The sequence below is a fragment of the Nomascus leucogenys genome, chromosome 3 (genome assembly GCF_006542625.1).
Source record: "Nomascus leucogenys isolate Asia chromosome 3, Asia_NLE_v1, whole genome shotgun sequence".
In the NCBI taxonomy this organism is placed as follows: domain Eukaryota; kingdom Metazoa; phylum Chordata; class Mammalia; order Primates; family Hylobatidae; genus Nomascus; species Nomascus leucogenys.
Window position 1 is genome coordinate 7,751,062 of NC_044383.1, and position 23,332 is coordinate 7,774,393.

Here is a 23,332-nt window from a genome sequence, read left to right on the forward strand (position 1 = left end):
GTGGTAGAGGGTGCCTCTAATCCCAGCTACTTGGGAGGCTGAGGCAGGAGAATTGCTTGAACCCAGGAGGCGGAAGTTGCAGTGAACTAAGATTGTGCCACTGCCCTCCAGCCTGGGCAACAAGAGCAAAACTCCATCTTAAAAAAAAAAAAAAGGTTCTTGTGCAAATGTGAAGCCCCATAGAAAGGCCTTGGAAATCTGTTCCCAAACTTCATTCCTACTTTTTAACAGATCCAGCTGTTCCTGATGTGCTGGGGGAAGTTCAGCTTTGAGTTTCTAGGTGCCTCCCCAGAGTCAATGTGGGAAGCCGGGTCGAAGCCAGAGTCTCACACGACACCCTGAGCGGGAGTAGGCCAGGACGGTGAGTGAGTCGCACCCCCCGCCCTGCCAGCTCCAGACAGAGTAACGCCCCAGCAGGCTGGGTGGCCAGCCTCCTTGTGTCCTTCCTGGGGATCAGAAGGGACAGAAGGGTGGGGTGGGAGAAGACACTCAACAGATGTGCTGCACAGAGTTTTGTGTGTAATGTGTAATTTTGCTACACAGAATGTAGGTGTGTGACCTACATTCCCTTTTTGCATCTGCTCTCACGTGCCTTCCCCTCCAGCTCCTGGACTGAGGAGAGTTGCTGAAGAAGTTCATGCAGGGAAGGAATAAAGGATCACACAGGAATTTGAGAGCCAAAGTACAGTGCAACTGGCCCCCAGGCCCAGAGGGGCTAGCAGTAAGAACTGAAGATGTTCCCTCTGGACCTTCCAGCCACAGCTCATTGATGGGACATGTTCTCAGACACTGTTGTAAGTTTTATGTGCTTTAACTCATGAGTTACATGTGGTCACTCACTTAATGAGTTAAGCGTTAATACAACCTCCCTGTGAATAGAAGGTAATGAAAACATTGTGTTGTATACAAGTGTTCAGAAAATAAACTAGCAAGAATCATTTTACTAAAAATTCTAAGGAAGTAGATGACAGGGATAGAGTCAGTGAGGTGGTCTCAATATTCATTACTCTGGAAAAAGAATCCTTGATGTTCAGCAAAGTACATGGCCATTTGGAATAAGAACAACATTTCCCAGCTTCCTTCGCAGGCAGGCATGAGAGTGTGATTAAGTTGTAGCCAAGGGGATGTAGTGAGATGCACACCCCTGACATCATTCTTCCTTTTTCTTGGAATACAGATAGAAGAGCTGGAGCTCCAGTAGCCATCTTGGGCCCTGAGATGACATTGGGGAAAGGAAGTTTTCTAGAACAAGATGACACTGTGAGCACAAAAACTATCCCAACTCTTGATTTCTTGAGTGGAAAAGACTTCTGTCTTGTTTAAGCCACTATTACTAAGATTTTTTCTTTTACAATCAAATCTAAATGATAAAATAATCAAGTGAATTGGTAGAGTAAACATCAAGATAAACCATTTCCGAGTTTGAATAAAATGCCCTTTTAAGAAAATCCTGGCCGGGTGCAGTGGCTCATGCCTGTAATCCCAGCACTTTGAGAGGCCAAAGTGGGTGGATCACTTCGAGACCAGCCGTAACTATTTAGGTTACAGTTCACTGTATACGGAGAATTCTTTAGGCTGAACTTAAAACATGTAAGGAGGCAGCTTTAGGCTAAACTTAACACTCTGAATTAAGAGAGACTTAAACATTTCTCTTCAACATCTCATTTAATCCTCAAAATAGCCCTATCAGGTGGGTCCTATTACCTCCATTCCAGAGACAAGAAGAACTGGACTTGGAGGAATTTAATGCCATACACAAGGTTAAGTGAGATGAAGGCAGATTTGAACTTTGCTGACCAAGGGCTGAGGGAGAGTTAGATGAGAGAGTGTTCCCATGGGAACGCTGGAGTCCACCTCACCTTGGGGCTCCCCAGGACTGCAGGATGGGGGTCATGTTCCTCAGCATGGTCTCCAAGCCCCCTTCTCAGCCTGACTTGACTGCCCACAGTCCATGTGTATGCGCAGCTCCAAACTGTGGCCACTCCACTTCTCTGACATTCTGAGACCTTGTTCTTCTCGGGGTGTTTGTGGGCCCCTGAGAGCTGGACCTGTGCTTGTCTCTGCTCCCTGAGCCCCTAGCAGAGGCCTAGGACTCCTAGGTGTGGGGGGTAATGATCAGAATCCCACCTTTATGATCAGTGATGCTTTTCCCAGATAAACTTCTCATCTCAGCCCCAGCAGCAAATCATGAACAATATTATTTATTTCTCAGAACATTTTACACGTTGTTTGTTAATCACCGGCATTAAGCTATTGACCCTACCTCCAGTGGGCTGTAGCAGCACTTTCCTCAGTGGTGAACACATCTGGAGGCAGCAGCTCAAACTCTCTTAACGGATGGGAAACTGATGCTCTGACGACAGGGTAGAGATAGAGACTCCTCAGCGTCAACCCGCTTTCGGCAGCAGGACAGGAACTGGTCCTGGGCCTGAGATGGTTCCTTCCTACACCCTTCTCCAGGGTACTGTGTCCACCTCTAAGCCTCTGGACCCTCTGACATGTAACCTGTGTCCCCTCCCCAAGCCAGCAGAGAGACCCAGGCAGGGTGCGGTTATGGAAGGAGCTGGTTCTTGTTTTCAGCCTGATGAGTCCCTCAGGGGCGGCACATGAGTGGCAGCTTTTCAGGAGTATCAGGGGTGACGGGAGCCAGGGACCACGTGGTACAGATGGGAGAGAGGCCAGCAGATGGGTCCATCAGCAGTGAGTTGAGCTTTGCCGTGTAACCTCGGCGACAGGGGCTTTAATCTGCCTGGAAAATTCTGCATGATTCATACTCATGGGGCCTGTCACCAAGCTGACTTACTGAGTTACTTTACTGAGTGTTCGTCATGTGACTAAATTTCTGGACCTGGGGAGTTCTTAACTTTTTCCTCATCTCTCACCCAAACACCCCCAAGTCCCGTAAAAATTGCATTTCCAGGGAGGGAAAGGAGTCCCACGTAACCAGCCAGATCCCATCTCTGAGCCAGGCTAGACCGCTTCCTCCTCCCTCTGAGTCTGGTCTGCTTCTGGGGTTCTCTCAATGTATTAGGGTTCTCCAGAGAAACAGAACCAATAGGATAGATGGACAGACAGAGAGAGACAGACAGACAGACAGACTAGGGGGCTCTTAGGGGAACTGGCTCACATAATTCTGGAGGCCGAGGAGGCCAGCATCTGTGGGCTGCAAGCTGGAGACCCAGGAAAGCCAGTGCTTGCAGTTCAGCCTGAGCCTGGAGGCTGAGAGCCGGGGAGCTGGTGGTGTGACTTCCAGTCTGCATCTGAAGAAGGCCTGGGGAGAAGGCAGTGCTTCTGTAAGTCCCGGGGTCTGAGGGCCCAGGAACCTGCATGGACAGGATTCAAGGGGCAGAGAAGATGAATGTCCCAGCTCAGAAGTGGGAGGATTTGCCTTTCCTCGGCCTTTTCGTTCTCCTCGAGCCCTCAGTGGACTGGATGATTCCTGCCTGCTGGTGAGGCTGGCTCTTCTTTACTAATTTAAATGCTCATCTCTCGCAGAACACCCTCACAGACACACCCAGGAACAGTGTTTTACCAGGTCTGTGGCCATCCCTTGGCCCCGTCACACTGACATACAGAATTTACCATCGTGCTTGGGAAATCTCAGCTTCTCCGCTGGTATCATTGCTGTTGCCCTGGCAGCTGCCCTGAGAAGAGCTGGGTTTGACCAGCACACTGAGGGCATCTCATCAGAGGGCCCCACTCTCAGAGCAGAACCAGTTGGGAGCGTTCTGAGGGATACCGCCAGCAACAATGAGCATAATTCTCATCCGGAGGCCAGGAGGCCTGGGTGTCCCTCGGCAGAGAAGTGCAGGCGGGTAGTGAGCAGGGCCTCCCTCCTGCAACCTCTGAGCAGCCTCCATGTGCATCCTTTGGGGAGAGGAACAAGCCCCAAATGCAGACTCTCACGTGTGTAAAACACAAGCAGCTCTCCCCCGGGAGGCCGAGGGTCCTATGCCGGCCCAGAGACGGGAAAAAGGGTTTATTCATGGATGAAAAGGGACCAAAATGCAGTCTGGACAGAAGGGAATCAGGACAGACACTGGGAAGAGTCTTTCCCTCTCACAGGCACGCTCTGCAGCTGGAAATAACTGCCCTGATGCTGATGGCATCACTCCCCAGCACCTGGGCCCCCTGAGCTCTGTTCACTTTCAGAGTCAGAACTGACCCCTCGCTGAATATAAGGCTCAAAGATCTCCTGTGGGAATGACTGTTTCCAAATATTATTGTCCAACTATACTAAGAATATGCAAATCCAGGCTGGGTGCAGTGGCTCATGCCTGTAATCCCAACACTTTGGGAGGCCGAGGTGGGCAGATTGCTTGAGCCCAGGAGTTCAAGACTAGCCTGGACAACATAGCAAAACCATATCTCTATAAAGACATACAAAAATTAGCTGGGCATGGTGGCTCACACCTGTAGTCCCAGCTACTTGCGGGAGGCTGAGGTGGGAAGATCACTTGAGCCAGAGAGGTCACGGCTGCAGTTGAGCTGTGACTGTGCCACTGCACCTCAGCCTGGGTAACAAAGTGAGACCCTATCTCAAAAAAAAAAAAAAGCAATTCCATTTTGTAAATGATGAATGTTTCAGGGGAAAAAAACTTCAATTCTCCCACTGACAATTAGGTTATGCATCTCATGGCTTACAGAGATTCTAGAAGCTCCAAGCCAAACCCTTGCCCAGTCTCAGAAACAGGAGGTGGCCTGCACAGACCAGGAACCAGTTTGTGCAGGAACCCCTGTCCCTCATGTTGTCTTTATTGTAGGTCACGTGTCTTCCTCTGACATTTTCCCTCCTAAATCCAATTGGTTTCCTTGAAATCCAATTAACCTGCAATGAGCAATTGGTTAATCAAACATTCTCAGCCTTAAGCAGCCAGTACATTCCAAAGCTTAGTAATAATTCGAGAGAAGAATCCTCTGAAAGAAGAGCAAACATCCATATGGTGAACATACTTCCCCAAGTCAAGCACCCAAGCTGCACGAGGCCACCGTACCCATAAAGTTTCTTAAAGAATAATAACTTTAGGGAACAAGACCCTTCAGTAATGAAGCCCTCAAGCCTATGATCCCTGTCTTAGTCCATTTGTGATGCTATACCAAAATACCTGAGACTGGGTCATTTATAAATAATAAATTTTTTTTTTTCACAGCTCTGGAGGCTGGCAAGTCCAAGAGCAAGACTTGGTGTCTGACGAGGGCCCAGTTTCTGTTACCAGATGGTGCCTTGAACACTGTGTCCTCATATGGCAGAAGGGCAAAGGGCTGAATGCTCTCTGAACCCTGGCTTCTAAGGGCAGAAGGGTAGAGCCTTATGATTCAATCACCTCCTCAAGGCCCCATCTCTTAATACGGTTGCACTGGGGATTAAGTTTCAACATGAACTGTGGAGGGAACACAAACATTTAAGCCACAGTAATCCCTAAGGGGAATCATCTTACCCCACTGGGGAGAGCTGTCATGCAAGTTTTCAGATTTGACTTTCAGAAGCATAGTCTTTGACCAGAGCTGGTGGAATGGACAGAACTGCCAGGCTTCAAGCAGAACAAGGATTGTGGTGGGTGCCCAAGCTCCTCCTGAGCACCCCTTCCCAGCATCCCAGGTCCCGCCTTTCCCCCCACAGCATTTGGTGTGGGCCCAGTGAGGAATGGATCCCCTGGGTCACAGTGTAGGACAGTGCCTTCCCCAGAAAGCCCTGTGTCCTAGAGCCCAGGAAAGTGTTCTAGGGTGCGGCACAGTCAGAAAAACAGAGAGGAGTTGACGATAGCCAGAGGGTTTCACCCCAGGAGACACAGTGTACACCAACCTCAGAAATGCACAGAGGTTCTTTAAAAAGTAGCCAGTCCTGGCATTGTCCACTCAAAATGTTCCACCTGAACTTACAGTGAACCCAGACTCCTCATTTGCCCTATGGGTCCTTCCCCATCTGACCTTCACCTGCTCCTCTTCATCCTCCCCTCCCAGCTCACTCCTCCCACTCATGTCCAGCCAGGCTGTTCTTTCTTCCCTACTATTGTAGGTTTGCTCAGCCAGTCCCAGCCTCAGGGCCTGTGCACTTGCCCTTTCCTGGCCTAAAATGTACACCACTCCCGAACCCCCGGTCCCATGTGACTGAGTCCCTCTGATCTTTCTGCTATTGCCCAGATTTCATCTGCACAAGAGGTCTTTCCTGCTCACCTGAATATTCCCTCTTCCCCATAGACACTCACTTTCCCTAATTCTATTCCTAGCACCTGTCACTATTGGAATTCTCCATTTCTTTTTTTTTTATTGTCTGTCTTCCCTACTTAGGATCTACATTCCATGAGGGTAGGTGTGATGGTTAATACTGAGTGTCCACTTCATTGGATTGAAGGTTGCAAAGTATTGATCCTGGGTGTGTCTGTGAGCATGTTGCCAAAGGAGATTAGCATTTGGGTCAGTGGGCTGGGACAGGTAGACCCACCCTTAATCTGGGTGGGCACCATCTAATCAGCTCCCAGAATATAAAGCAGGCAGAAAAACGTGAAAAGACTAGACTGGCTTAGCCTCCCAGCCTGCATCTTTCTCCCATGCTGGATGCTTCCTGCCCTCGAACATCGGACTCCAAGTTATTCAGCTTTGGGACTCAGACTGGCTTCCTTGCTCCTCAGCTTGCAGAAGGCCTATTGTGGGACTTTGATCATGTGAGTTAATACTACTTACTATATCTACCCTATTAGTTCTGTCCCTCTAGAGTACCCTGACTAATACAGTAGGGAATGAATTCGTCATGTTCATTTCTGTATTCCCTGTCTCTAGGACAGTAATAAGTATTTGCTGCATGATGACTGAATGAATAACTAACAGATAGCCCCACACAGGCCTGTGCACACCTGCTCTTCTTGGAGACCCTTGACATAAAATTCTCAGTTCTCATCTGCAAAATCACAGTGCCCAAAGAACTTTAATTCATTTCCTGCAAGCCCTCTGGATACTGGGGTAGAAATTCCTGCAGCAAACCTGAACCTCTACTTACTTTTGCCTTCTCATACTCTGCCCTTATCCTGCCGTTCCCCTGCCCCTGAGAGTCAGCCTCTCAGGGCTATGTGTGACCCACCAGGAAGAGAGGAGGAAACACTCAGGAATGTGGGAGATGTGGGGGTTGCTGTGCAGCGCAGGAGCCCACGGGGAAGGGGCTGGAGTCCTGAGTTTAAAGGAAATGGATGAGCAAACGAGTGCTCAGCAAGATGGAGGAGACAGAAAGCCAGATCCGCCCAGGGTGCGGCCCCCAGTGCAGGGGTTTTAGGAGGCTCTCAGGCAAGCACTTGGTCGGCATCTGTGGGATCTGAGCTGGACAGGGTAAAAACCAAGGATCCAAGACAACTTACGTGGGTGAGGCAGAAGGACCCTCAGGACCCTCGGTGCAGTTGGGGGTCAGAGGGCCATGCGATAGGGATAAGAGGGTGAGAAGCTCCGAGGAGAGCCAGCGGTGGGCATCAGGGGCTGCCTATGCCTGTGGGATCAGAGGCGCAGCAGTCCAGGGGGTGCCAGGGCTGGGCCAGGCGAGGCCAGGCCATGGGTGACTCGATTGGAGTGGAGGTGAGAATCTTCAGATCACAGTCATGGAGGGGGAGGTCAGAGCAATGTACCAGTCATTCACAGGGATGCCAGGGTCAGCCAGGACAACCAACGAAAGGACCTGGAATACAGGAGAACTCTGCAAGAAAAGGGGCGAATGCATCTTGGGGAGAGGACAGCTACTAGGAAGGCTGGAGGTGACCCAGAAAACTGTCATGAGGCTCACAGGAGCAGGGCACTTCCCTGAGTGGAGGCAGCCATCAGGGACAGGAAAACCCATCCTGCTCCTTGACCTGTGCAGCCTTCACCAGGGAGGGAAGGGCAAGCTGTAGTCTCTACTGGAGACAGGTCTTAGGGAATGAGGAGCATGTTACGGGTCCTTCTGGGGACAGACTAAGCATTTAGTGGCCTGTATTAGGGTTGTCTAACTGCTGCACCCACCAACCCCAAATCTTAGGCTCCACATAATACAGTTGTGTTTCTTGCTCCTGTCACAGAGCAGTCAAGGGTTTGAGGGTGGCCTTCCATAGGGGATTCAGGGATCCAAACCACTTCTGCTGGATGCTTTGCATCTGGTCAGGAGTTGAGGGAAGAGAAATCACAGAGAATACGAGGGTGGTCTTAGAGTTCAGGCCTGCAAGTGGCACACATCACTCTATCCGCTTTTTTTTTCCTTTTGAAACAGGGTCTCATTCTGTCATCCAAGTTGTTGTGCAGTGATGTGATCTCAGCTCATTTCAGCCTTAACCTCCTGGGCTCAAGTGATCCTCCAGCCTCAGCTCCCCCAAGTAGCTGGAACTATCCGCACGCATGCCACTACACCTGGCTAATTTTTGTATTTTTATTAGAGATGGGATTTCACCATGTTACCCAGGCTGGTCTTGAACTCTTGCTGGTCTTGAACTCCTAGATTCAAGCAATCCACCCACCTTGGTTTCCTAAAGTGTTGGGTTTATAGGTGTGAGCCACCACGCCCGGCCGATGCCGAGCTAATTTTTAAACACTTTTTTTATAGAAATGAGGTCTCATTTTGTTGCCCTTGCTGGTCTCAAACTCCTGGCCTCAGTCCTCCTGCCTCAGCCTCCCATAACGCTGGGATTATGGGTCTGAGCCACTGCACCTGGCCTCTCCGTATTTCTATGATTCTCCATATTCCCATGGATGGCTGTGACCCAGTCAGTCTGTACTCTTGGGAGGATGTCTGCTCAAATAAAAGCCCAGTTCAGGGAAGGCTCTGTCTTCGGGATCCCAGAGAAACTTGAGGCTTCTCCATGAGCGGAAAGTAAGTGGGCTGAGGTGATTCTAGTTTATCCTCATATAAAAATCTTTACCCACAGAATGGGACACTGTGCAGTCATTAACTAGAACGATAAATACTTACATTCAGAAACAGAAAAGTGCCTGTAACGTTGTGCTGGCTTGTAAGGAATACAGAATAGAGTTCATGTAAAATGAGAGACACACACAAATACTTCTCTAGGCACCTGAGCATATGTATCTGCAAGAATGTTCACTGAAATGTCACCACCGGAATCACAGAATGTCTTCTTCATTCTCAGTACTTTTACAATTTATACTATCTGCTCAGAAGATCTCCTTTATATAAAGATAAACAAAAAGAAGAAAAGCCACACAAAAAATGTCTGAGAAACAAACTAAAAATCTCCAAACCCCAGCTCACCAAGAAAAAAAGTGACCCAAACTGTTAGCAAACTAACGGTCGGGTTTTTAAACTCAGGCTCGGCTCTGCGGGGCACGTTGTTAGGAGCGCAGTCTCGTGCCTCTGTTAATTCCACAGCTCATTTAGTGGCAAACTTGCCCACAGTATATCTCCATAGAAATGGAACCCACAGGCACTGGCAACTGGAGGGTGTAATTATCCGAGGACATGGCAAACTCTGGAGGCTGAAAGGAGTTCTCACACCAACAAGAAAGGTGAGCCTGGGGTCTTCAAAGGCAGCACGCCCAGGGCCTGCCACGTGGCCTCCTAGTGGGCACACTTCAGGGCTGGGTGAGAAATGCTTGGAAACCTGGGTGCTCCCTCCTGGGTAGCTTATAAAAGCCACCTTAGGTGCTGCTGCTTAAGGAGAGGTGACGGGGACGGGGACGAAGCCAGGCAGGGAGGGCAAGGGTTCAGACCAGGCCAATGCTCGCCGCCTCCATCTTCCGTCCGACACTGCTGCTCTGCTGGCTGGCTGCTCCCTGGCCCACCCAGCCTGAGAGCCTCTTCCACAGCCGGGACCGCTCGGACCTGGAGCCATCCCCACTGCGCCAGGCCAAGCCCATTGCCGACCTCCACGCTGCGCAGGTAGGAGGAAGCTGGAAGAACAGCAACACCCCCAGGCACGTGCACGCGCGCGCACAGGCACATGCACACGGACGCACAGGCACAGGCCAGGATGCCGGCTGTGCAGGGGCAGAGAAGGGCCAGGCAGGCTGGGCTAGGAGGGAGGAGTGGCTCCTGTGGCTCCTATTGGAACAACCATGAATCGATGCTTAACCTGATTCGACAACCCCACAGGTCAGCCCTAGTGAGAAAGAAATGTCAGTGCGCAGACAATAGACTCAAATGCCAAGTGCCTTTCCAAAGGCAAGCATGTGATACTGTAGTGGCCAAGGCACTGTCCGAAGGTATTCTGTGGCTGCTCACCATGCCAATCTCTAGATGTAGAGAAGGGGACAGCCCTGCAAGGTTCCCCAACACCGCAATAGCAAGGATCCTAACAGCTGTCTGGGGTGGCATCCGTGGACTTCACTGGAGTCTGTGGTGAAGCACCCAGGAGGTCCAATGCAGGCGATCGCCTCCTCCAGAGAGTCGTGGTGGGGGGCAGGGAGTGGACCCATAAGGCCCCTTCACCTGCCCTGGCACGTGATCCTGTGGTCACCATAGGCCTGGAGCTGATGCTCAGGGTCAAGTCCAATCCCCAGCTCCCACGGTGCCCCAGAGGCCAGGGCAGGGAACAGGAGAGCCGCCCTGTAGCCAGGCCCTCAGCCGCCTGGAGGCCGCCGACCTCCCTCCCTCTGTGCGGCCATGAGGAAGCCTCCCAGGTCCTCAGACCCAACCACTGCCAAGCCCTTCAGTTCGAATTCCCAGCTCTCAGGACATCCCTCCCCATGGCCTTCTCTGCGGTGTGGCCACGCCTGGACTTCCTTGGCATCCCCCACCTGTCCCGCACGACCTGCCCCGCATGGCCTGGGGGAGCGTCTTCCTCCCCCGCGACCTCTCACCTCCTCCCGGCACTCGCCCACCCCGCTGCCCAGGTCTCCTGCTCCTCGGGCCCTTGGGCGCCTCTGACTCGGCCTGGTGCCCATGCAGGGCCCGCACTCAGGAAGGCGCCCAGGACTCGCTCCTTCTCTCCTGTCTACCTCTCTCCTGTCTCTGTGTCTCACTGCCGCTCTCTCTGTATCTCTCTCTCTCTGTCTCTCTGTCTTCCTATTTCTATTGCTTTTTTCATCTGTTTCTCCCTGTCTGTCTTTCTGCTTCTATCTGTCTCTGTCTCTGTCTGTCTCTGTCTCTATCCCCATGTCTCTGTCTCTCTAGACTTTGGGGCAGGGCAGCCCGGGAGGGCCCCGAGCAAGGCGGCCCAGATTAGGGTGCCTTTCTCTCCCACAGCGGTTCCTGTCCAGATACGGCTGGTCGGGGGTGCGGGCGGCCTGGGGGCCCAGTCCCGAGGGGCCGCCGGAGACCCCCAAAGGCGCCGCCCTGGCCGAGGCGGTGCGAAGGTTCCAGCGGGCGAACGCGCTGCCGGCCAGCGGGGAGCTGGACGCGGCCACCTTGGCGACCATGAACCAGCCGCGCTGCGGGGTCCCCGACTCGCGCCCACCGCCCCCCGCCGCTCTGCCTTCGCTCCCGGGCCTGCCCCCCAGAGCCCGCTCCAGGCGCTCCCCGCGGGCGCCGCTGTCCCTGTCCCGGCGGGGTTGGCAGCCCCGGGGCTCCCCTGACGGCGGAGCCGCCCAGGCCTTCTCCAAGAGGACGCTGAGCTGGCGGCTGCTGGGAGAGGCCCTGAGCAGCCAACTGTCCGCGGCCGAGCAGCGGCGCATCGTGGCGCTGGCCTTCAGGATGTGGAGCGAGGTGACGCCGCTGGACTTCCGCGAGGACCTGGCCGCCCCCGGGGCCGCGGTCGACATCAAGCTGGGTTTTGGGAGAGGTAAGAGTGCCCCGGGCTCCCGACCTGCCGGCCCCAGTTCCTCGGGGACCCCGGCGCACACACCCCCGCCTCGGCCACCTGCAGAATGGGGGACTAAGGCCTCCCGGCCTGTCCCAGGGGCACCTGTCAGCGGGGCAGGCAGAAGCCTCCGGTCAGGGTCGTCTTGTCAGAATCATGGTCACCCTGCAGAGAGCCTGGTGTGGCCTACGGGGACACTACGGCCGGCCCTAGGCGCAGGCTGCTGCCCGGGCTGCTCCTCGAAGTCCCACTCGGGCCCCCTGCCTGTGCCTCCAGCTTCCCTAGGGAGCAGCAGCCAGGACCTCAGGACAGGGTGGGGCCAGGAACAGGTGCCACCACCTCCCCCGTACAATTGGACAAAAGCGGGACAAAATGCCTTGGACATCTAGCAACAGAAGTATTTTTAACGGGCAGATCAAGCAGAAGAGGTGATCACTGCCACCTGGAATTGGGTGCTGGCGTCCCCGGGAATCAGGTCTTGGCCTGATGGGTGGGATCTGGGATACCCACAAAAAGACACCCAGAATGGAGAGTGGATAAGGGCGTGGAAGTGGTCAGAGACAAGCAGCAAGCAGACAAGCCACTTTGCAGCCCCATCTGTGACCTGGGGGTGCTCAGGGCTGTCTTCTGGTCTCACTGGGTTAATGTCCCAGGGTGAGAAGTACAGGGACACGGTTGGCTGAAAAAGACAAATTTTAAGGGACCTGGCTTCCAGTATTTCACGACCTCCGCAGAGTCAAGGATCTGGCCCCAGTCTTGTCCGGGTGAGGCCTTTTTACCATCTTCCCAGGCCCCCAGCCCGGCTCTCACCCAGCCCCCCTCCCCTCTGCTCCCAGGCAGTTGGTGCCTGCTGGTCTCTGACAGTCTGTGGACTGTAAACACAGTTTATAAACAAACCGTCTCCATCTTCCGCACACTGAGGACTTTACCCAGGAGCTGCCGCTCTGTCTGCCGACAGAATGAGCTGCCGGTTCCTGGAGGCTGGGGACCCCCTAGGTGAGGAGTCTGTCTGTGGGGCACTCATCCTTCACCGGGACCACCTCCTTCTCCCCCTCGCCAGGCCGGCACCTGGGCTGTCCGCGGGCCTTCGATGGGAGCGGGCAGGAGTTTGCACACGCCTGGCGCCTAGGTGACATTCACTTTGACGACGATGAGCACTTCACGCCTCCCACCAGTGACATGGGCATCAGTCTTCTCAAGGTCAGTGGTCCTGAGCCGCTCATGTTGATAAGACACCAGCAGTGCTCATGGGCTGACGTCCAAAAAGTCCAAGCTTTTCCCATGTAGTGTCCACATCCTCTGAGGAGGTGAATCTGTGGAATGGCTCCCCAGTTTCACCGGTGCTCCCCTCTTCACAAGCACCGCTCCTCTCGAAGCACAGGCCTGCGTCTGTTACGCAGGGATCCATCGCCCAGGCTTCACCCAGCGCCCATGGTGTGTGTCCCCTTCTAGGTGGCTGTCCATGAAATTGGCCATGTCCTGGGCTTACCTCACACCTACAGGACGGGATCCATAATGCAACCAAATTACATTCCCCAGGAGCCTGCCTTTGAGTTGGACTGGTCAGACAGGAAAGCGATTCAAAAGCTGTATGGTAAGACTGCTGGGGAGGGCATCCTGAGCTAGCGGAGGACACTGTATTCCAGAGCACAGCAGGACCCCACTCACTCCTCACTGGGAACCTGGGCCTAAGAGCGCAACGTTGTTTAACTCATGTCACCCAAGGGCAGCCGCCCTATAGCTCCCTGATGCCATTCTCTCAGTTAAAAAGTGGTTTTGCCCAGTCGACAGCCAGTCCCTCCTGTGTCCTCTCTCACCACATGCATTTCCTGGGAGGACAGTGAATGCGGTGGTTTTCTCAACACAAGCGGGCCCCCAACCCGTGCTGTGGCATCCCACCAGAGACGCACACACTGGAAGCCCTGGGAGTTTACTGCAATCCCAAAAAACAGCTTAGCCTGGCCAGGATAAGCTCCAATCTCTATTTAAAATCGTTCAGGCCAAACGTTCTAGTGGTTGATTATTTAATTAAAGTGGTTAGTAATTTAGTACTGAGGCCCAAGGGAAGAAAGCTGTCCTCCTCTTTTCCATTCAAAGGTCCCTAGGCCAGGCACAGTGGCTCATGCCTGTAATCCCAGCACTTTGGGAAGCCAAGGTGGGTGGATCCTTGATGTCAGAAGTTCGAGACCAGCCTGGCCAACATGTTGAAATCTTTTCTCTACTATAAATACAAAAATTAGCTGGGCATGGTGGCACACGCCTATAATCCCAGCTACTTGGGAGGCTGGGGCAGGAGAACTGTTGAACCCATGAGGTGGAGGTTGCAGTGAGCCAAGATTGCACCACTGCACTCCAGCCTGGGTGACGGCAAGACTCTGTCTCAAAAAAAAAAAAAAAAAAAAAGTCCCTAACAGAGACCACCCCATTTCTGTTCTCACATCCGCCCGTTCTCAGCACTGTCTTTGGAGACAACAGCCAGGACACACGGAATTGCCCCAGTGGAGATCTTACTCTTACATGAGCCCAGAATCAAACTTCTTCCCTCTAATGAAGTCAAACTGCCATCAAGGTGTCAAGGGAGGTATTCACTAGCTATATTTAGGGTGGTCAACCGTACATAACTTCACAACCAAACTGAGATGCTTCTGAGAGTGGCCTGGGGCACTGTGAAGAATGAAGGCAGGATATGCCTATGAACCAGGACTGTAGCAGGCAGCCTGGCACCTCCAGCTCCCTCTGCTCACCACCTCAATCTTTTTTTTTTTTCAAGATAGGGTCTCACTCTATCGCCCAAGCTGGAGTGTAGTGGACTGATCTCAGCTCACTGCAGCCTCAACTTCTCAGGCTCAAGCAATCCTCCCACGTCAGCTTCCCAAGTAACCTGTGCCAAGGGACCACAGGCACGTGCCACCATGCCCGGCTACTTTTTGTATTTTTTTTTTTTTTTTTTAGACACTGGGTTTCACCTTTGCCCAGGCTGGTCTTGAACTCAAGCAATCCTCCTGCCTCGGTCTCCCAAGGTGCTAGGATTACAGGCATGCGCCACTGCACCTGGCCCCACTTCAGCCTTACATGGTGTCTTGCTTTAAGGTGTTTTTATAGAAAGCCCCAGCTTTGCAACTGTCTTCATTCAAGTCACATATGAAAATGTAAGTTTTACACCATGTATGTGAAAAGTAGCTTTTTTTTTTTTTTTTTAAGGCTCCTGTGAGGGATCATTTGATACTGCATTTGACTGGATTCGCAAAGAGAGAAACCAATATGGAGAGGTGATGGTGAGATTTAGCACGTATTTCTTCCGCAACAGCTGGTACTGGCTTTATGAAAATCGCAACAATAGGACACGCTATGGGGACCCTATCCAAATCCTCACTGGCTGGCCTGGAATCCCAACACACAACATAGATGCCTTTGTTCACATCTGGACATGGAAAAGAGATGAACGTTATTTTTTTCAAGGTACAGATTCTTCATGGATGGTTCTATTTCTCTTATTAAATGAATGCACTCAGAAGGAATGTCTTGAGCCCCTATCAAGGAATCTGTTGTAATGCTCTCGTCATTACTTGCTTTAATTTCTGTCTGCTCCATCAGACTGGAAGCTCTGAGGGCACAAGGATTGGGTTCTATTCCGTTTTTTTGTTTGTTTGTTTCTGAGACACAGTTTCACTGTTACCCAGGCTGGAGTGCACAATCACGGCTTACTATACAGCCTTGACCTCCTGGGTTCAAGTGCTGTTGCCACCTCAGCCTCCCGAGTAGCTGGGACCACAGGCACACACCACTACACCTGGCTTAATTAAAACAATTTTTTCTTTTTTTTTAGAGATGGGGTCTCACTATGTTGCCCAGGCTAGTCTTGAACTCCTGGCTTCAAGCCGTTTTCCCACCTTGGCCTCTCAAAGTGTTGGGATTACAGGTGTGAACCACTGCACCCAGGCCCTGATCTTTTTAAGAAGGCGGTAAGTCACCGAATGAGTGAGTGAACTCTCCTAGGTACTAAGGTGGCTGCCAAAAAACTGTAAGAAAGGGCCCTGCCCTGCAGGAGTTTTAATCTGGTTCTGATGGGAAAATAAAGTACCTTGGACATCTAGCAACAGAAGTGATTTTTAAGGGGCAGATCAAGCAGAAAAGGTGATCACTGCCACCTGGAATTGGGTGCTGGCGCCCCCAGGAATCAGGTCTTGGCCTAGACTCAAGGATGGGTGGGATCTGGGATGCCCAGAAAGAGGCACCCAGAATGGAGAGTGGATGAGGGCGTGGAAGTGGTCAGAGACAAGCAGCAGGAGCGAAGCCGAGGGGCTGGGAGTGAAAAAGCCACAGAGCTGTGAGACTGGGGTCCATCAAAGCTGGCGACAGACTTACCCGGGATGAGATCAGGCTAGAAAGGCGGGTTGGCCCAACCACGGAGGGCCTCAAATGCCAGGGTCGGGGCTGGACTTCACTGAGCAGGCCATGAGCCATCAATGGCAATTGCTCAACACGGAAGGTCAGTGTTTTGCTGGAAGACAGAAACTGATGTGGTGGAGCCTGGGGGGTCATGGGGAACACACAAAGAAAGGCAGGTCTGGGACTCTTCCTGCCGCTGCTCCTTACTCACACCCGGTCTCATCCAGTACCCTGGACCCGGTGCACGAGGCGCGCTGCCTTTGCAAAACCAGACAGCACAGAGTCCGATCATAAACATGACTCTGTGGTCACTGCTTTTTCCCTTCCCCTTTCCTATCCAGAGACAAGCTGTGTAGCCCCTCTGCCTGAATCCTGGTAATATAACCATAGGGCTTTAAATTGCTCAAAAAGACTTAACAAGGCGAGAGCCAAACCGAATGAACTTTATATGCAAATTTTACCATAAGGATCCTGTATATAAATTTGGCCTCAGTTTTCCTTCATATCACACAAAGGAAGAATTAGTTCAGTTACATAGAGAAATTGCCTTACAGCTGATGTTTACAGTGCAGGTCTTTCAGAGTTGGAAGCACATCTTTCAGGGTTTTAAGAAGTCCCAAACAGAATTTATGTTGGCAACACTCAAAGAATCTTAATTATAGATTTAGGTCATCATAGGGTAACTGCCACAATACAGCTGTATTTTATTCTTGGAGCTTTAAAAACATCTTAATTTGCTATGAATATTTTGGATTAAAAGAAATTCCTGTTAAGAGTGAACTGCATCTCTAACTGGACATATGTCACATTGTTCTCAACGGTGAACTTTTCCAAGTATATTAAATATTTGGTTGCTAAGGAACGTACTGCTTGGGGTGTTCTGTGAGCTGTGAACACCAAAGTATCTAAGTGGATTTAGTCTATTCTGTTGGCAAGATGCCGAATATTCAGGATTAGGAACTAACAAGAAGAGGCTAAAATAAGCACCTACTGATTTAGAGCACAAAATGAGCATGTGAATGTGAACTCTGAAACAGAATGGAGCAAAGTTCCATTTCACAGGACAGTGGGGAGCCTCTCTGGAGTGGCATTTGAGAGTCCTGGCTTGCATTCCTGGCTCAGCCTAGGCTGTCCGACTGTGGACGAGTCACTTCAGCTCTCTACTCCAGTGTCCTTGTTTGTAAGATGGGTGTGGTGGTGGGACTAGAGGACTCTGAAACACTCAAGGTATAATCCAATCATAAGGATCATGATTTCTTCAGTAAAAAGAGGGCTTAGATTGATTAGGATAGGAAAGTGATTCCAATCCTTGGGCCACTAACATTAAAAGGAACATCTTTAGACTATAAAGGAAGAAGAAAAAAACATTAAGATACTAAAAGACATGATTTTTGCTGTTTTGTTTTTGCTTTTGATGAGAGCCAGGAGGATGATGTTCATGGGGCAGGGTTTGCTTTTGCTGTGAAAGGCAACCAGCATTCCAACTGCAGCAGTGATGGCCAAGAATAACGCACTTCCTGGGTTAAATGTAGGAGTAATTCAAGACCCGGGGAAATGGCGGAGTGGAGGCTTCACTCAGATGCCAAAAGCCCCGCTTTCTCCTAGAATCATGGCAACACATTGTACAGGATTGGCTGAGACCTAGATTGAAAATTGTCCTCTTTGTCACGTGATTTAATAGTAATAAACCACATGAACGTATTTTGTTTGGCTCTCAGGAAATCAATACTGGAGATATGACAGTGACAAGGATCAGGCCCTCACAGAGGATGAACAAGGAAAAAGCTATCCCAAATTGATTTCAGAAGGATTTCCTGGCATCCCAAGTCCCCTAGACACGGCATTTTATGACCGAAGACAGAAGTTAATTTACTTCTTCAAGGAGTCCCTTGTAAGTAGAAGGCTCTTCAGCCTAGCAATGCTTCTGTCATCCCTAATAGAGATTCGTCAGATGACCAAGTTCGTATTTAAAGGCTGTGCTTGGCCTGCCACAGTGGCGCATGTCTGCAATCCCACACTTTGGGTGACCAAGGTGGGCAGATCGCTTAAGCTCAGGAGTTTGAGACCAGTCTGGGCAACAGTGTGAAACCCATGTTTCGGTCTTAAAAAAAAATACAGAAATTATCCAGGTGTGGTGGCACGTGCCTGTGCTCCCAGCTGCCTAAGAGGCTGAGGCAAGAGGATCACTTGAGCCTGGGAGGTCGAGGCTGCAGTGAGCTGTGATTGCACCACTGCACTCCAGTCCAGCCTGGGCAAGAGTGAGACCGGGCCCAAAAAAAACCCAAAAAACGTGTACTCACTTCAGATCTAAATAGCAATGGCAGAGCACAATGGAAAATTAAGAAGTTCAAGTCTAAAGAATTTGGTACAAAGTCTTGAGTTACTTATCTCATTGTTATAAATTAACCAAAAAATATTAATAGTTTTCAGAAGAACCAGTCTATCTTATTTGCTTTGCAGGTATTTGCATTTGATGTCAACAGAAATCGAGTACTTAATTCTTATCCAAAGAAGATTACTGAAGTTTTTCCAGCAATAATACCACAAAACCATCCTTTTAGAAATATAGATTCCGCTTATTACTCCTATGCATACAACTCCATTTTCTTTTTCAAAGGCAATGCATACTGGAAGGTAGTTAATGACAAGGACAAACAACAGAATTCCTGGCTTCCTGCTAATGGCTTATTTCCAAAAAAGTTTATTTCAGAGAAGTGGTTTGATGTTTGTGATGTCCATATCTCCACACTGAACATGTAATAAGAAAAAGTAGGAAATGGAGAGTCATAGGACTTCACTAAGAGAAAAATTCTGATATTGTTTACAAAGAAAACCAGATTTTCAGTAGCTGAAGAAAATATGGCACTGTAAGTTAAAACCCAATGGGAAAAGTCTTAGTTGAACTTTTAAAATACTTGATTTAAAAACAATTGCTCAGGGAAAACATAATTCATAACCTAAAAGGTTTAAAAAAACAAAAAAACAAAAACTAAGCATCCAATGATCTTTGCCTGCTTTCTACTCTGTGGGGCTCCGCCCATCCCAACTGCGTGCCCATCTAATTGATGGGAGTTGGAAGGGCGGCCAGAGCCCTGGGTCAAGCTATCAAGGAAGGAGATGCCACAGAGATGATTTTACTGAGGGATTTAATGGGAAAGTCACGGGATTCAAATAAATTGCCCTCCACAGTCCCTGTCAGAATGACATTTCTCTAAAGACAGTGTACAAAAGGTTTTCATGTGTATTTCTCTCTTGATCTTCACAACTCTGTCAGCGTGGCAGGATGGATACTACTGTACACATTTCCAGTCATATTAGCCAAAATTCATCTGTTTGTATCCTGCCAAAAGTCAAACCCAGTGGTAGCTCTGGGTCCTCATCTCCAAATCCCAGCCCAGGGCCCTCTGCACTTCCTCTGTGTCACTGTGGTGGTCTCGGGCCCTGCAGTGAGTTGCACCCTCTTGTTTGAACACACAGGCCTGCAACCCAAATGGCCCTGAACAGAACAGCTTTGCTGGTTCACTGTAATTCATTTAGTGTTCTCTCCTACCACTTTATATGACAGTTTACTTAGGTTCTAAAGACCAGACTACCAAAAGGAGACTCTTGAAGCTAGTTGGATAATTTTATTTCTCCAATATCAGTTATATCTAGGATAGGCATTATATCCCTTTAACTCTTACATAATATGGCTATTAACTCTTAACCCAAACAAAAACCCAATGTCATTTGTAATGATGTGAACAAAATCCGAAATTAACTGAAATGGATTCAGTAGCCTCAATGATCAGGCCACAAATACCAAATTTCTTCTTCTAAAGGAATAGCTAAAACACAGGTACTTCAGGAAATTTTAAGTTAAAAACAGCAAATTACAAATGTATTTTATAAGGATCTTTATTCCCCCCTGTAGGAACTTTCATGTTATTGCTTTGACAAAGGAAGATAACTAGAATTTATTCTTACTTGCTTAAGAACAAATTTTCCTCTTGACTGAAAGGTTGTTTCAGCCAAGGAGAGGGGCTGGGAGGAAAGATAAGCATCTCTCTTATCCCTAATCCCAGCTCATTGCTACCTAAGTAGGAACATCCTTTTGAATTCATTAACCCAAAAGATGGTATATAATCTTTGATTATAATCAACAGAAGTCTCTAGGTTTATCTAGCAGGGCAAAGACAGTTTTATGATGTGTGTACACTTGCTACAAGGGGAAACCGAATGACAGTGGTCCTGAAATGAAACATTGCTGAATTCGTACAACTGCTTTACAATTTAGGCAAAACTTTAAATGTTCCAGTGATTAGTTTTTGCAAACCGATACAAATCTGTTCCAAGGAAAATGCAAACTAAGTAAACAACAGCTAAGTGGACAAATGGCAAGAGAGAATTTTGCTAAGCTATGATGGATGTTAACTCACTGTCAGTGGGCTGGGTGTGGTGGCTCACGCCTATAATCCCAGCACTTTGGGAGGCCGAGGCAGTTGGATCCCTTGAGCTCAGGAGTTCGAGACCAGCTTGGGCAACACGGCAAAACCCTGTCTCTACTAAAAATACAAAAAATTAGCCAGGCGTGGTGGTGCACACCTGTAGTCACAGCTACTTGGGAGGCTGAGGTGGGAGGATCCCTTAAGCCTGGGAGGCAGAGGTTGCAGTAAGCCGAGACTGCCACTGCACTCCAGCCTGGGTGACAGTGAGACCCTGTCTCAAAACAAAAAAATCTCAGCCAATGAAAACCACCTGAAAATCTCTATAAAAGAGAAAGAAGTCTCTTTTACATCATAGCTCTGTAAAAATTCGGCTTAAAACTAGGTCTTCTAGACAGTTTTCTAGTATAGTTGGAATTCCTTCAGAGGTCTGGCTGGTGTGGGAGGGGGGTCTGGCCACCGTGGAGGGCCTGCACCGAGCTGGCCGAATCTCCAGCACACCTGCCCCCAGGCCTACGCAGCAGACCTACCCATAATGGTGTCATGCACAGAAGTCCAGACCTTCACCTCACCTCGAAAGAGCCTGTTTTATCTGTTACACTGTCTTGAAATTGAAAATATGAATTATGAACGAAAACAGCCTTGTGCACGATAGCCATTACAAAGAACAGGGGATGTTTGTGTGTAACTGGACAAGAGCCATGTAGCAGCAGCAATAAGTAAAATATTCTAGGGAGAATTTAGTGGACAGCAGAATTTTACTTTTAATGTTTTGAGCTTTGCTTTGTAAAGTTTATTAATTTTAGACTGAGTTCAAATCAAAACTCAATGTGAAGAATGGAAATTGGAAAAATACAAAGACATTTTAAATAAATAGCTTATTTATTCAAAATAGTTTTCTTACCTTATTCACAGTTTCAAGTTTAAAATGAAAAAAAGGGGTGGTACCTGTTCTTGATCAACTGTCATATAAAGTCAAAAGTGAATCCTTTCAGAACATGCATTAAATACAGCAAATTGCACAACAGCTAGTCTTTGAAAAATCCTGCACTGAAGCTTATGAAGAACACACCTTTTTTCTGGGCAATTTAAAAGGAAACACTGAAGATGTACAGGAAGTCTCCTTAACCCACTTGAACCTGTAATGTCATTTGGATAAAAGTTCTCTTGACCAAAGTAACATTTTATCCAAAATAATCATATCTTAGACCCATGTAGCTTGACATACTTCAAAAATATGTGAAAGTGTAACTGTATCACAGCAAGTCTGTTAATATTGAGGTACTGTGTACTTCTCAAAGAAATAAATAGTGGAAGCTTTAAGTTTGATTCTGATGTTAGCACTTCAAGTGAAGAAGCCACAGAACTCAACAGTAATTTGTCTGTCACTTAAAATAACTCTGTGTTTCCACTGATATACCTGTTTTAAATGGATATTTCCCTATTATTTAATGAAACAAAGCACCGAATGAACAAACCGGCTCCGTATTGAAGGCACTGACAGTGTGTCTGGGACACGGCTCTGTGCAGTCACTGAATGGCATTGCTGCTCGCTGCACTGCCGGCGGCAAGCTGGCCCAGCAGGTGGACGATAACGTTGATTCTTTCCAGAAGAGTCGCAGTTTTATTTGCAGTTGCTCTCAAAAGCTGGGAGTAAATGTGCTTGTTGGTTTTGAGAACTGTGTCATCTTCGATGTTATTGCTAGGGTTAAAAAAGAAAAAGAGACAGGTAAGGGACCAGCAATGCCTACCAACAAATCAGAGGTCCAGAAAACCGGGCAGTGACAGCCCAACAGTCACTCTTCACAGAGCAGCAGGTGTTCCTCTTCTGCTGGGTTCAGACCTGCCTTCTTTTACCTATTGCTCACGGGCCTGTCTCTACACATTTATTTCAATACATCAATGAAATCCAGTACTCATTCCTTTGATAAATATTTGAATGCCTATTATGTACTAGGAATTGCTCTTGACAGAGAACAAAACAGGCAAAAAGAAGCCCCTGCCTTATGGAATTTGCATTCTATTGAGGTAGGAGTTTGGGGGAGGGGAGGGGAGGCACTGGGGGAAACCACAGTAAACAAGAGAGTGATGGACGGACGGCCATGAAGAAAACGCAGTGGAGCCGGGTGAGGGCACAGAAGGAGCTATGCAGTATTTCCTGTGTTCCTCAAGCTCGGCCTAAGCACCCTCCTGTGTCACAAACACACATCTAAAGCCACTGTTGGGCCATCTCTAGAGCTAGAACTACCTAGGATTTAAACATGGATTCCAGAACTACAAGACCTGCTGCATCTCAATTTACTCTAAAAATGTCAGTGCAATTCTGTGTGAAGCCTGCCCCTCGGCTGAAGAGTACTAGACAGTACTCTACCTTAAAACTATTTCAGTTTACAGTTTGTCCTGAAAACATTTACCCCTTATGATGCATCAGTGAATTCTATTTTTGTTACTACTGCAAAAGACTAGTAATTACGTGGCAGTTCATATCTAGCATCTTTTATTTATTTATTTTTTAATGAGTCCAGGTGGAGACCCCTGGCTCACATAACCAGATAACAGGTGACAATCCCACAACTCTTTACAGTGTCCATGACCACATCTGAGCCTTACAATAATCCCGTCCCCTCACATAGGCAAGGACTAGCATTTTTAATTTACAGATGTAAAACCTAAGGCCCAGAAGAGTTAACAGTTTGGATTAAGGTCAAAATGTCATGTTTTCCAATTTCAAATGCTATGCTCTTTCACCTCTTTGGGGTACAAATTTTCTCCCTTCACCCAAGGGCTTGCCAGTCAGGCCTGCCAGAGAGCAGCCAG

At 49.1% G+C, this 23,332-nt stretch overlaps 2 protein-coding genes and 1 long non-coding RNA gene across 4 annotated transcripts in view; 2 read left to right on the forward strand and 1 right to left on the reverse strand.

Annotated features, from left to right (window-relative positions):
* Positions 1-235: 235 nt before the first annotated feature.
* Positions 236-6,487, forward strand: LOC115833024. The gene is made up of 4 exons (XR_004028454.1): positions 236-361; positions 605-794; positions 1,178-1,260; positions 5,151-6,487. It is a non-coding gene; the product is annotated as an uncharacterized LOC115833024 (long non-coding RNA).
* A 2,146-nt stretch (positions 6,488-8,633) lies between these two features.
* MMP21 (matrix metallopeptidase 21) lies at positions 8,634-20,572 on the forward strand. The gene is made up of 7 exons (XM_030805653.1): positions 8,634-9,844; positions 11,150-11,684; positions 12,763-12,902; positions 13,155-13,296; positions 14,904-15,161; positions 17,810-17,982; positions 18,552-20,572. Exons 1-7 carry the CDS (start codon positions 9,683-9,685, stop codon positions 18,849-18,851), a joined length of 1,710 nt encoding a protein of 569 aa, XP_030661513.1. The 5' UTR covers positions 8,634-9,682; the 3' UTR covers positions 18,852-20,572.
* An 802-nt stretch (positions 20,573-21,374) lies between these two features.
* The window catches only part of EDRF1 (erythroid differentiation regulatory factor 1), a 47,048-nt gene continuing 45,090 nt past the window's right edge, over positions 21,375-23,332 (reverse strand). For both annotated transcript variants that reach the window (XM_030805633.1, XM_030805640.1), the window contains one exon: positions 21,375-22,217. In XM_030805633.1, the coding sequence (XP_030661493.1) occupies positions 22,046-22,217 (172 nt within the window). In that variant the 3' untranslated portion in view covers positions 21,375-22,045. The remainder of the gene's footprint in view (positions 22,218-23,332) is intronic.

What these genes read in the sequence shown, in the direction of transcription:
- MMP21 (XM_030805653.1), top strand. Translation starts at nt 9,683, where the DNA reads ATGCTCGCCGCCTCCATCTTCCGTCCGACACTGCTGCTCTGCTGGCTG. An exon ending in CAAGCTGGGTTTTGGGAGAG is followed by an intron (nt 11,685 to 12,762) that starts GTAAGAGTGCCC and finishes CCCCCTCGCCAG; the next exon opens with GCCGGCACCTGGGCTGTCCG. An exon ending in AGCGATTCAAAAGCTGTATG is followed by an intron (nt 13,297 to 14,903) that starts GTAAGACTGCTG and finishes TTTTTTTTTAAG; the next exon opens with GCTCCTGTGAGGGATCATTT.